The sequence below is a fragment of the Daldinia decipiens genome, assembly GCF_022478715.1.
Source record: "Daldinia decipiens strain CBS 113046 unplaced genomic scaffold F4813scaffold_67, whole genome shotgun sequence".
Lineage (NCBI taxonomy): Eukaryota > Fungi > Ascomycota > Sordariomycetes > Xylariales > Hypoxylaceae > Daldinia > Daldinia decipiens.
Window position 1 is genome coordinate 56,021 of NW_026054610.1, and position 13,148 is coordinate 69,168.

Genomic DNA, 13,148 nt, shown 5'->3' on the forward strand with positions numbered 1-13,148 from the left:
CCACACATGAGCAAGTTTGTGAGTGGGCGTCTGAACACTTTCCGTAAAGTCTTCGTAAGATTCCTACGCCCCTCGTCTCGCGACAGCGCGGGCTTTGCATACGTAGAGACTCTCGCTGGGGAGGACAGGGGGCGGCTTTGCGCTACGTTATCCTAAGTACATTGCCACTCGTCGAAAAGTAGTAGGAAAAGCCGAGGAAAAACGCTGTAAAACCCAGGCGAATTTGTGTGGTGGAGTGATATCTAGAAAGTTCAAAAAGAAGCAGATATCAACTTGGAGACGAGATGGGAAGATGAACATACATATAGTATGCCGCAAAGGTTGATGGCATCGAGCACGCCATTGCCCCTGTCATTCTTCTGGATTTCCCATTTCAGTCTTGGGAAACCCGGCAATGTTAGCGGATCTCGGGATAGGCGCCGATGTATGTAGATGTATGTAGATGTATGTATAGATGTAGGTAAGATCCGCTTCCGTTGAAACGCTACGGGATCTCCGCATTACATGGTACATGCGAAATTAATAACTGCACGTACGTAATAACTTATACTGTCACTTAGACCTTCGAATATGAAACCGTAGCCTGAGAGCAGAAAACTGCTTAACCTAGTACTTTATATATATCAAAGTTAGATTTCGATTCAAACACACTATTGGCCTCTATTGTTCTCCGAGTTAGCTTAAGATTCGCGATCCAAAGCTGTCCACCCCACGATAGATCAAGGAAAACTTCATTCATTCATTCATTCATTCGTAAACATGCCATATCCTTATCCCTCATTTGTAGAAGAACCTAGCTTACGAAAATGCGAAGCTTGTTCTGCCATGGGCTTAACTTCTGAGTCAGATCTCTTGTGCGAGGTGAGAAGCAGAGCAGAACTGTTTCCGGATATACTTTGCGAACGCCAGCCACTCGCAGTCTTTACTGCAATCAACCTTGCAAGCCATACAAAGAGCCCAAATGTCATCCTGTGAGCCAACAGCATTCAGCTGGTCAATAGACAACCGTGTTGAGTTTACCACGATAAGAGAAGTCAACAGCTTCTGTAATTCTCTGGGGTTGTTGGCCTGCTGCGACAGCTGATGAACGACAGCGACCCACTCGGTGGCGTCTGAACCATCGTCGTCTGGACTGTAAATTGGGAGTCTGGAGTCTGTACAACTCTTGGAATGGTCAGGCTTCCACACAGACTCCCGCTGTTGCTGGCGTTTCAAACACGCAGCTAGCAGCTCTGGACAGAGCGTGGTTTTGGCACCAGTCTTGTGCTTTGTACCATGATCGCTCACTAGCCAGCGCAAGTGAAAAAGACCATCCAATCGCGCATCCGTTGGCTCATCCCCGTAAATGCTACGTAGGGTATCGGCCATAGCTTGGTGAATCGGGATTCGATAACCTAAGCTACGTTCCCAATATCGATGGACTAGCTGGACGCCGAGAAAAGTGCTGGCAACGTGTAGTAGGGGTTCTGGACAGCCAGTGCTGACCAAGTCATCCATCATGTCAAGATATACTGAATGATATCCAGTCTTTCTCCTTCTCTCAAGAGTCGGTTGCATACTCTTCTCCCCAAAACTGATGGTCGGCTGGTGGTTATCTACTTGGTAAATACGCGCAGCTGATTTGGCCAGGTCCATGGAAATGCAAGAATTGGAAGAGCTACCCAAAACCCAGTTTTCTTCTAGCAAACCCAAGCCCGCTATCCGGGAGACTATGATCATACAGGCGTATGTACCAGCACTATGCGTTCGGAGTACGATACTATCCCATATGCCCTCGGCATGCAGGCCCATCTGAGCGTGAATGCCAGTGTCACTATTAGCTGTACCCTCAAACTCGACCTTTTCGGCATACTGGAAAATGAGTTGGCGGATGCAATCAAGCAGCACATGGGTTGCATCCCGGCCCCAGTTGTCGTTCACCATTGCCTGTACGAGGTCACGGAGGGAACGACCATATAATCGGAATTTCTGGTGCACAACATCCAGCGGAGGTATACAAAAATCATCCGGAGAGGCAATCATGGCCGTAAGCCACATGCTAAGGGGTGAAGTCTTGAGATCAATACCGGTCCAAATGGCCAGCCATTGGATTATATCCCGGCAAAGGCCTTGGGCCGTTTGCTTGGCTGAGGTATCTTGCTTCTTTGTCCAATCCGTATAGTCACAGAACAAGAAGCTGCTCTTCTCACGGGCTTGGTCGATTCGATGTAGAACAGCTTCAAGAGGAGGCCAAAAGTTAACTTGATGCTCTTGTGAAAATCCCGGCTCGTAACCCTCACCGCCCATGAGAGTAAAATAGTTAGCCGTGTGTTTGTTATAGCGATGACTTGGGACCAAGTTTGGTTTCTCAGGAGCCCGGGACTTTGGCATCCTATAATGAAGAAATTTGCACTCGATGCTGCGGGAACACGAACCGCCACACCACAAAGAATGCGCCGTATGGAGCAACTCGACATATGTCTGCGTTTTAGCCAATTCTTCGAGGGCATCTAACGCCGAGCCTGTGTAGGCGAGCGTGTCAGGGGAGATTGGGCCCATGCCTGGTCGAGTTTCGATCATGATCCAAGTAATTAAAGATTACTGGTACGTGCGAAGTTGACAGTATCGAATGTGATGTTCAAGGCGTACCTGTATGAAGGTAGGTACCTAGGTACTTATCTATGTTGCGCTCTTCACTAATGCTATACGGGCACGAGTAAGAAGTGATATCACAATTCTGTTAGGACTACTATTATAGCCAGGAGCTCCTCATCCTAGGTGCCTTGGTGGTCCAGAGATTTAATTAATACCGCGTAATGGCAAGATTTTGCGAGTTCCATTTCTCTGCATGTAGCTGAAACTCGGACTGGCCGAGAACTGATTTGCAAGACTGTAAGCGGGTAGTGGCATGTGTAATACGAATAATAATTTGTAGACGTGGCTTTATATATTAATCCCGTTTCCTTTATTTGTTATTGAGGCGTGGCCTGCCCGAGCAGAACTATCCTCCCTGTCCGTTGATCGTCTATCTTTGCATCTCAAAATCATAAAACGTAGCAGGTCATTAAAGTCTTAATATCATACCCTATCCATCGTAAACCAATGGCCAATGCCCTTTTTTCTCTGAAGCATAATTCGGCTCCGTCTCCAAGTCGGAGAGATATGCCAGACCGTCGGAATCATTATTAATGTAGATGGCGTTAGTGTTTGCCGTAGTCTCATTTCGTAATGCGGGCCAATCCGCTTCTGTCTCATCCATGTTGTACATTTCCCTTTGATACGTAGGAAAGTCGTAAAAATAACAGAAGTGAACGGGGTGTACCCCTTACCTTCTGGATTAAAAGGTGTTTACCTTCTTGAACGCCAAGGAAATGTATCATACGTAGGACTTGTGCCCATTTCATGTGGGGTTGAAGCCCATGAGTATTGTGTCGTCATAATGGGCGTCGGCCATATCTACTCGTTGATTGGTGGCGTTCATTACTGCTCCATAATCATCTTTCTTAATGCCCATCGTATGTCAACCCGGTTCCGATTACCAATGTTGCTCCAAGGACCGCACTTTCGGCGCCATCGTGACTCCTCTTCGTGTTGACGCCTAATAAATTCCGGGCCGACGTCGAATTCTTCGCCTACTAGCCAGTCATCCCTAAGGTCGCTTCCCCGGCCATGACCAACCGAGTCCTTATCCTTGTCATCAAGGTCAGGAATATCTTTGAAAGGATCGTCGTCGTCGTCCATCGCATTAAAACCTTCCATGGGGTCATCAGATACAGACGGGTTCACATCTGCTTTCAGCCAGCACATATTTTGTGGATCAAAAACCATGTCACCAACCCGCTTGACACCTTTAGTGGCAGTCATATTAGTAATAAGTACTGGCCTCGAAGTAGAGCCCTCCCTATCGCGCGTTACGTGAGGGGGGATAGATGCTGTGGGGGACGGAGCTTGGACATCGAATGCACTGAGAGCATTATCATTTCCCTCCCAACGGAACGTTGTTGGGTTGTATGTCATGCCGTTAACAACTGATATCTGTGAGTTAGCGTTGCTTTCCTGAGAATGTTTAGATTTTTGTGCGGTAAAGGATATTTGGGGTCTCTGAGACTTCATAGATGGTTGGGGTTTCCCAGGTGTTTGGACGATCTTAACTGATAATGCCTCTTGGCATATTCTGAACTTATGAGCTTGCACTTTGAGAAGTCCCTGATGCTTAAGAGATGCTGCAGGCTTTTTAGGTGTGGGGGACTTCCCAGCCACTGGTGATCTCTTGGATGCATTGGAGTCGCGGAGTTTTTGGAGCCTCTCGGGGGATTGGGGGATGCGAGATGTTGGACACTTCCGTATCTCTGGCTTGTGCAGCTTTTGAAGATGCTTGGGAGACTGGGAGATTTGGAATGCTTTATGTACTCGAGCTATCTGATGCTGCTCATGTGTCTTGGATTGTTCTGAATTCTTGGGGGCAGTAGGCCTACCTTTGGTTTCCTTTGCGGAGCTCAGGTTAGAAATTAAGTGCGGCTTGAGCTGGGGGGTCTTTTGAGACCTCTTAGCCCTAGGTGTGTTATAGCTGTGAAGCCCAAACCCTCCCCTGGCAGATAGCTGCGCAACCCTCTGGTTAGTGACAGGAGCGAGTGGTCCCGAGGCAGGTGCTCGCTGTGCTAAGATCGTCTCTCTGGCAATGCGGCTGGCAGCTGTATCTCGGGCAAAGTGCGGTAAAGAGTCGAGTCTCGCTGGCGAGAAAGGAGATACAGGACTTGGCGTAGTTCTCTCTGGCAAAACATTCTGGTAAATCTTGTTTCGGATATTTGTTCTATTTCCGCATGCAACTGGCTGCTTAACAAACTTGGATTCAGCCTGCGCTGATGTCGGAAGATCATCAAATGAGTCAAGTTCATGACCATCACCAAAGCGGCGCACTCTTCGCGGCTTGCTGATCTGTTGCCATATAGGCTCGGCTGACATCTTGTCATTACGTGCTCTTCTTGGGCTTGGCGATCTCGCCGCTGTCCGAGAGAAGGCACGAGATGGGGGTCGAAATTCTGGGCCATGATCGGAATCGTGACGTCGAAACGGTCGTGTACCCTGCGTACTCTTGGCGCTCACATGCTGCGACTGAGATTGAGATGCACCGGCGGGTAAGAAGGGGTTTCTTCTTGCCTGTGCTGCACTACTTTCATAAACTGGACGAGCTCGATCAACTGGAGTCTTCGGTCGTATGATAGACTGGGGTCTGCTAGACTCGACGCGTGAATCGGTGCGCGAGGGTGGTCGATCAAACCGCGAAGATGCAGGCTTCGCTGGCGCAGTAGAATGACGCAAAGCTGGTAGAGAGCGCTTTAGCCTAAGTAGTTGTGCGCTTGTCGTAGTAGGTTCGTTACGCAAGGCTCCAATAGAAGCCTTTTGGCTCAGATCTCTTCTTCGTGGAGTAGAAAATTGGGCTGACTGTGCCGAGGAGGGTGTAGTAGGCGTGTGGATGCTTGAGATGGAAGACTGCGAGGAGTGACCAAGGCGTGATTGAGATCTTCGAGAAGGTCGTGGGAGTATAGGGCCACCGCTTTCGGATACAGGTTCAAGCGAAGGCTGAGTCTGTGCACGTTCATGGTTACCCATAGGTCGGGGAAGACGGGAGACAGGTGCCGATGTAACCGGTTTATTGGTGAAGGTTACAGAGATCGATGTCTTCGGTCGTGTAGGACTAACTAGTCGAGTTTCTCTGACCTTGACATTGCGATGTAACGTAGACTTGTCGGGGCGGAGCACATCCCCATCACCAAAGTCAAGACCATCCAAGGGGTCTTCGTTGTCTGCTGTAGGTTTAACTGCATTATTAGGTAACGAAACGCGCTTTCCCAGCACAGAATGCCTAGGCCGTCCATCTGGGGATCGATCTTGCTTGCGTCGTTTCAGCCGTTCGCTTAGGTCCAAAGGACCATTCGGCAGAAGTAGACCATCGAAAATTTCGTCCTCGCTTTCAGCTGTGATAGAACTAGCGAGACTTGGACTGAGGGCCGATACTGACGAACTGCGGGTTGAAAAGACATCTCGCTTTGTACCGCCAAATCGAGTTCCTAAGCTACCCTCTCCCCAGTCAAAGTCATCGCTTGGATTCAATGCCGGCGTCTTAGGGATGTCCATCTTTCTAGAAAGCTTCAATAATCCATCTGATGGCAGCTCTAAATCTCCTTCAATGTCCTCATCACCTCGCTTTTTGTGAGGTGAAGGCGTAGGCGGAGTTATCAACGATATAGGTCGAGATTCGGGACGAAGCTTTGGGGCTTTGATAGTTGCGGCTCCGTCGCCGAAGACATCATCGTCGTCATCGTTATCTCGAAATCTGTCCAAGTTGATAGGTGTTGCTAAGGTCTTTGGCGAAATTTGCCCATGTGGCTCCCGGGCAGTAATCGGAGTTTGCTGTTTCGTGGGGCTCAACATGCTTATTTGTCTTAGGGACTCGGGGTACGCTTTGCCGTCCTGGGGCTTTAAACGAAGCGGACCAGTAATAGGAAACTCTAAATCGTCACCATAATCCTCTTGGAAAATCTTCTTCATTTTTCTTCCTCCCAATCGCTTTATGGTACCTCCCATCAAAGCAGACGGCGGCACGTTCGTAGGTATCGGAATTCCTGCATGAGCAGCAGCAGCAATCGCATCCATGGTTGACTTCTCGTCATTGCCGGGTAAATGCAACTGTCTTTCGTCGTTTCCAGGTAGAGACTCCCGATCGGATCGAAAGGAAGAGAGGCTATCACGGTGGTGAGATTGCGTATTTGTAGTGGAATTACTTCGGAAAGTGAGATCCTCATTATCAATAACGAAATCATTGTCATCATCCCAAGCCTCAATCCAGCTCTTTCTTTCGCGAGGCTGCGGTTCTGCAGTTCGTTCTTCCTCGGCTTTCTCGAGTGCATGGAGTTTATCTAGAAGATCCATCTTCTCCCAATCCGGAGGATACGCCATCGTAAATAGCCCGGTAGGTTAGGTGAATTTACGATGCACGTCCAAAAGTAATGTGATAGTCGGGGTGGCCAGGTTAGAGTGGCCACAGATAGAGGCCAATGTCCGAAAAGAACACTCTTGGTTAGTGGTAGTCTGCGGCTAGTCGCATCATTTCGATATTCTCATTGATCGATTGTTACGTACTCCGAAACTGGGTACAGAATAGGTAGGAACGCCAACTGAATGAATTTGGAGTTTCCGCGACTGCGACGCCAAGCGCGAAAAGTTGAATGTGGATAAGTGAGACCAGTTGAATTGGTATGGGCGCAACAATACGAGGTGAACGTAAAAGTCAAGGGAAGGGAGGCTGGGGGAAGTTGTCGCAAGTTTGGCACAGGTGTATCAAGTTTACGTTAAGGTTTGTGAGTTAGGTTAGTTAACCGTTACCTTAACAACTGCACAGTAAAAGCTTGCCTATGGATTAAAACAAGCAAATCGAGTGTTGCCCGTTTGCAAATCTTTCTATGACGAAATATAGATAAAAGAGAGTTTGGGTAAGAGACTGAAGGTAGGTATCTAAGGCATCTGGACAGGCGCGAGAAAGATTGACTTGGTTGAATTCTCATACAAAAACAAGGTGTGGATGCGGGTGTGGATTCACATTCGTTGGAAGAGAGATGGGAGAAAGTGGATGAGGTGTTGAAATGGGGAAAGGTCAGTGCACCCAAATCAAGCCTGGAAAATCTTGAATGGCTGGCTCGTGCCTCTAGATTCCTTTCTGGCTGTTCAGGTACAATTCAGGTACCTCTTGGGTTTTTGGTGGCTGGGGGGTTAATGCACAGACCATATTTAGGGCTACAGGGTATCAACAACTTAGGTACTCAGCCAATCAAAGTTCTTTTCTTTTAGCGCGACAGCGACGCGCCTTCTGTAAAAACGCGATTTTGACCCCTCATAAGGGTACTTAGGTACGTACCTTTGTATGTGTTTTTACCTCTAAAAGACATGCGCAATGCGCCTAAATGATTACTAAATGAGGATTCAAAATCCAGTAAAAAATACTGAGGATAAAACACAGGTGCGTATGTTTTTCTTCTTACGGTCCTTATGTGTCATTCAAATTTGGTGCCGTTTAATGCAAATACTCGGCCTCGTAGGTACTGAGCACAAAGATACATGTGTCTATTCTTCCCCACCCCCTCAGTGGCACCAATGTCATGTAACTTTTTGTACGTAGGTACTTCGTACCCACGTAATACAATTTCATCACAACTTCAAGTTGTTGTAGGCAGCCAGGCAACTGCCTAATTACTGGGTCACTTTAACTAATTCACTTGCTCTTAAGCCTCATATCAAATCAAACAAACTAAACGTCCTCTATAATTCACAAGACAAGGTCTCCATCTTCATAAAAACACCTGCTTTAAGAACCTGTCATTTATGCTTGCCTTGATTACATTATCTTTTCTTTACGGTACCTAGTAAAATGGTGATAGCACCATCTCTGATTAATACAAACAAGGGACTCAGAGATACTCATTTATACTTTTAGAGGTGCATCGGTGCTCTTTCATTCAAACTAGCCGTAACAAAGACATTAGAGGCACTGTCAAAGGACCATTTGAATTCTACGACTGCAGACCAATTGCCTTGACTCATCTCAAAGCTCCCAAAAATGGCAGAAGCCTCAATATTACGCTTTCCCATCTCGGGCAAAGAAAGTGGCAGATACTTCCTCCTAGAGGTGTCCTCCAATGGATCGCGGTTATTAGATCTCAAGTTGGTTGGGTCAGAAAGCACAGCTGTGTTCACAATGAAATGTGAGTCTTATTTACTTCAGCAGATCTATTCGCGAATTTAATACATCATCATATCTCAAAAGGATCGGAAGCTAAAATGGTTTCATAGTACGCCATAAAAGGGTCGGCGACTACAAAGCATCTAGTGGCCCTTGCTCCCATGAAGAGTGGGAAGAGATCCTGGTTTCAACATTAGTCAATCAGCAGCCAGTACCTGACATCGAGATTAGAGCTGATGCTCATTCGGATGGCACCTCGGTCTCTATCTCTTTTCGAAAGAATATCCAGGGTATTACAGTATGCGTACTCTAAGGACACTGTCCAGGATCCATCACTAATTATAATTTATAGCAACGTCTTGGGTCTATCAAGCTAGAAGAAGATGACAAGACCGAAATTTCCCCTTTCGATTGGTGCATTTCAGCTCTTGGAGCCCGAGAGAAAGTTGGGGAGGATCTGGCTGCTGCTAACCTCAAGATCCAGTCCCTCGAGGATTCTCTTGTCGAGCTCAAAGGTCAATTGGATGAATTTATCAAGGCAAAGGATGAGGATGAGACGCAGTTGCTTGAGAAGTTCCGAGACCTAATAAATGAGAAGAAGGTTAAGATCCGGCAGCAGCAGCGTCTACTAGCATCGGCGAGTATTGATCCCGAAAAACTCGCAAACGTCAATGGTGTCCAGATCACACGGAAGCGCGTACCTGAATCATCTCGTGCTTCCAAGCGAAAAGTGAAAGAGGAAGAAGAAAGCAGTGATGATGGATTCGAGAGGATGGATGTCGAAGAGGGTAATAATGAGAATGCGCAGGCAGACGTTGAGGAGGATCATGGGGATACTACAGCAGGCGAGACGGCAAGTGAAGCAGACACAGACGAAGAGCCAGTACCCCCACCGGTCAAATCCCGGAGGAATCAGGCTACTGTACCGACACGCAACACTCGTGCGTCAACGTCGGTAGAAGGAAACTCTCAATCTGAGGCTTCACAGGAGGAGAGCAAACCACTTCCACCACCCCGAAGTTTACCGTTTATGAGAAACAAGAAGCCTACAACTCCAGCACGGAAACCAGTTGACGACGAAGAAACGGAGTCTGATGATGAATTATGACCGTATGACAATTAGGATAATGAGACCACGCATTCACGAGCGATTTTAATGGTTTTTAAAGGACCTCTATTGTGTGCATCTCGTTGCTTCCATGTCGCCTAATGGTAGCACGGAATGGTCAGAATAGTGCGTTTGCAGAATTGGATTTAGCATAGGTAGGTAACTACATCGATTTCGATGTAGTGGCAAGAGCGCCTATATTGCTAAGCTATTGTTCCCATCGAGATTTAACACGATACTATTTGGTTATATCAAAACCCCCTATCCGAACCTCAAATTTACTAGACGCCTTAATGTCGTGCTACGGAGGCACATTTTTACTTGTCGAAATCAAAAACCCTCTAACCAAATATGCCCAAAGGCTTAACGCCTATCTTCGGGGGCAAAGATATCGTTGAAGAACCCGCGGAAGTGTTTCCTCTTCCCAAGTTCTGTGATCTCCGCGATCTCGCTAGCCGTGAGCTTGAATGTGGGTAGCTTCCTTCTTAAGCTATACAGGCGCTCGTCGCTGCTGCTGGTCGTGACGACCGCAATGCCCTGGTCTATGGCCCACCGAAGTGCGATTTCAGCCTCTGAGACGCCGTACTTCCTGGCAAGCGAAGCGTAGATGCCGTCAACGGGACCAGGGCGCGCCTTCGTAAGCGCTGTGAGCGGCGAGTACGCCGCAGTCGCGATGTTGTTCTGGCGTTGGAAGTCGATGAGGTTTCCGTGCTGTAGGTACGGGTGGTACTCAATCTGGTTGACGGCAGGCTTAACCTTAGCTGTCTTGAGGATCGTCTGCAAGTGGTCCTGCAGGAAGTTGGAGACGCCAATGGACCGTGCCTTGCCGCTCTCCCGGATGGCTTCGACCTCGGCCCAGATCTGCTGCAGACGATCGGGAGTATCGGCGATCTGTGGCCAACCCACCAGGTACAAGTCGACGTAATCGACACCGAGTCGCTCAAGCGAAGCCTCGAAAGCCGCCTTTACGGTCGTCGCTACCGTCCACACCTTGGTGGTAATGAAGAGTTGCGAGCGCGGTACTCCGGAATTTCGGATGGCTATGCCGAGTCCCTTCTCATTGCCATACGCTACAAGTTTTTGTTAGAAAATTACTCATAACAGGGACAATTCATGTTGCCTCACCTTCTGCGGCATCTAAGTGGTTGAAACCGCTCTTAATTCCCCTGAGTGCAGAGCTCACAATATGCTCCGTGTCACCTTGGCTAAAGGCCATACCCAGGCCATATGCAACCTACATCCCGAAGTATGAGTCTAGTGCTATTCGATCGGGGGTCCGAATTGGAAACTTACCATGGGCATCTCGTTCCCATCACTCAATTTCAAGGTCGGGATAGCCGAATCGGAAGAGGGAGCTTGCTTCGATCCGACACCAGAGGCATCGGATCGGAATCTTGCGTCGTTGGAATCGATTTGTGTATACATGATGTGATCTTACAATACCAGATAAAGTGTAAAGTTGGAATGAGCATTCGACATTTTGGCGGGCGGTCGTGAAGCCATTTATAGAGGATGGATCTTCGTTAGCTACACCTACAGTGTTGATAGAATTATTGATATTCGTATAATCAGTGAGTGGCTAAGTCGGATCAGCTGTTGTGTACGAACATAATGGGATGAGTCCCCATCACAGCGTCGTAGTGAGTGGAGCGGACCCTGCAGCGGAATTAACAGTTGCATCCTATTTGAACGATGGTAGGGGCCAGACACGTAAGAGCGAGATTGAGTTTCTGATTGTACCATTGTTGGATATTGCCAGCGAATTGTATGCCCAAATGCCATTTATTGGGCATCCAAAGCTGTAGCTAATTCCACTCTGGGACATCGTAAAAATAATAAGGCTAACACAACGTTTGCGTATAGAATTCACATCATCTATTGGCTAACCAATGTTAGCCCATCCCCTCAGAACCATGGAAAACTCAACCGGAACTAAAGATTGAAACTCGCCAATGATGCACCTCAACGCTGTTTAGTCTAGGGCTAGACTATTCAGTTCCCTCCAACAAGACTTGCTGTCCACGCTACTGCAGCTTCTATTAGTTGCCAACAAAGCGCAGGAGCCCCAAAAAGAGACTCATTGGCAATTGAAATACATACGTGTATGCTTTACAAAATTTGGTAGCGCTTTATTTCTATGGAGATGACTTGAAAATTGCATCAACATATATTGATTTGCAGGTCTATCATGTTGTCTTGATACGCTACTGGATTTCATAAAGTATCAGCACTAGTAAAAGACTGGAGGATGCACATCGTAGGTACGTAATATATACATCAGATTAAACTTGATAAGTTAAGCATTCATTGACCTTTATCCCTTATGTAATTTGCCACAGGATATTCAGTTGCCTCCATGCGAATCTTCTTGCTATTACTTGAATGGGGAACCACAGTAGGGGTATCAATAGCAAGTACCCGGAAGAAGCAATAGTAGTATGTTTATATTAGTCGCTTCAATAGAAAATGCAAATACTATTAGTAATAGCTCTAGAAACCTCCCCAGCAAATGCAATCTACCTACCTGTTAGCAGAGTATCCTTGTCCTGGAGACAAGAGTTGTGCTCTCACTTATTGCTTGCATCTTTACATCTAGTCTCTCGGAAGTCTCTAGACCGCGACTTTACCTATTGAATGCAAATAACCAACCCCTTTAATACTACTAACAAATATTGCAAGTCGACATTTGAAGCAGATCATAGGCAGGACTTACTCGCAAATATAACCCATAACACATTAGGTTGCTATTTGCCAGGATTCTAGATGAGACATTTAGAGAAAATGACACTTTCAGTGTGTATAGTCGTAGACTTCTGTAGCTAGCTTAATGTTCCTCGCGGAATAACGAAGTTGTTTCCTTCTTAGTCCACCTCATAACACTACCTAGGTACCTACCTGGTTTGACAGTACAAGTGTATAAAAAAACCAATGATACAAAGGGGAGTATATTATTTGATCTTCCGTAATTTTACGTTCCCCTCGTCGGATGCTATGCAATATACCAATTGTAAATCCTGTTGCCATCCCGGTCTTAAATTTTAATGTTATTTTGGCTCGAGACAACGACATTGCCTCTATCTGTCGAAACATAGTATATTTCGAGCGAAACTCAGTTATATTATAGAGAATTTCCATAATACAAATAAACCTTAATAGACTTTTCGAGGTTACTTGCGGACTGTTGCCAAAGCTCTCTTGTCAGTAATGTAAAGGGTAGTTTTAAGGATGGAAATGTAACAAGGGCTGTAAGGGCTTGAAATATATTCAGGATTACTAATAATTTTCTAGGGTCTCAAGGTCCTTAGTTCTCCCCTTCTTTCCAAGAGG

At 46.8% G+C, this 13,148-nt stretch overlaps 4 protein-coding genes across 4 annotated transcripts; 1 reads left to right on the plus strand and 3 right to left on the minus strand.

Moving 5' to 3' along the window:
- Positions 1-569: 569 nt before the first annotated feature.
- Positions 570-2,808, minus strand: F4813DRAFT_308508 (uncharacterized protein). The gene has a single exon (XM_049240843.1). It carries the CDS (start codon positions 2,557-2,559, stop codon positions 844-846), a length of 1,716 nt encoding a protein of 571 aa, XP_049094479.1. The 5' UTR covers positions 2,560-2,808; the 3' UTR covers positions 570-843.
- A 651-nt stretch (positions 2,809-3,459) lies between these two features.
- F4813DRAFT_383976 (uncharacterized protein) lies at positions 3,460-6,936 on the minus strand (the record flags this gene model as incomplete). Its single annotated transcript, XM_049246013.1, has 2 exons — positions 3,460-4,007; positions 4,455-6,936. 2 exons carry the CDS (start codon positions 6,934-6,936, stop codon positions 3,460-3,462), a joined length of 3,030 nt encoding a protein of 1,009 aa, XP_049094480.1.
- A 1,450-nt stretch (positions 6,937-8,386) lies between these two features.
- F4813DRAFT_308618 (uncharacterized protein) lies at positions 8,387-10,125 on the plus strand. Its single transcript, XM_049240846.1, has 3 exons — positions 8,387-8,735; positions 8,824-9,011; positions 9,066-10,125. The coding sequence occupies exons 1-3, from the start codon at positions 8,591-8,593 to the stop codon at positions 9,819-9,821; spliced, it is 1,089 nt and encodes a 362-aa protein (XP_049094481.1). The 5' UTR covers positions 8,387-8,590; the 3' UTR covers positions 9,822-10,125.
- F4813DRAFT_308604 (Aldo/keto reductase) lies at positions 10,003-11,341 on the minus strand. The gene is made up of 3 exons (XM_049240845.1): positions 11,115-11,341; positions 10,947-11,055; positions 10,003-10,891 (listed from the first exon to the last, which is right to left on the minus strand). Exons 1-3 carry the CDS (start codon positions 11,244-11,246, stop codon positions 10,185-10,187), a joined length of 948 nt encoding a protein of 315 aa, XP_049094482.1. The 5' UTR covers positions 11,247-11,341; the 3' UTR covers positions 10,003-10,184.
- Positions 11,342-13,148: the final 1,807 nt, after the last annotated feature.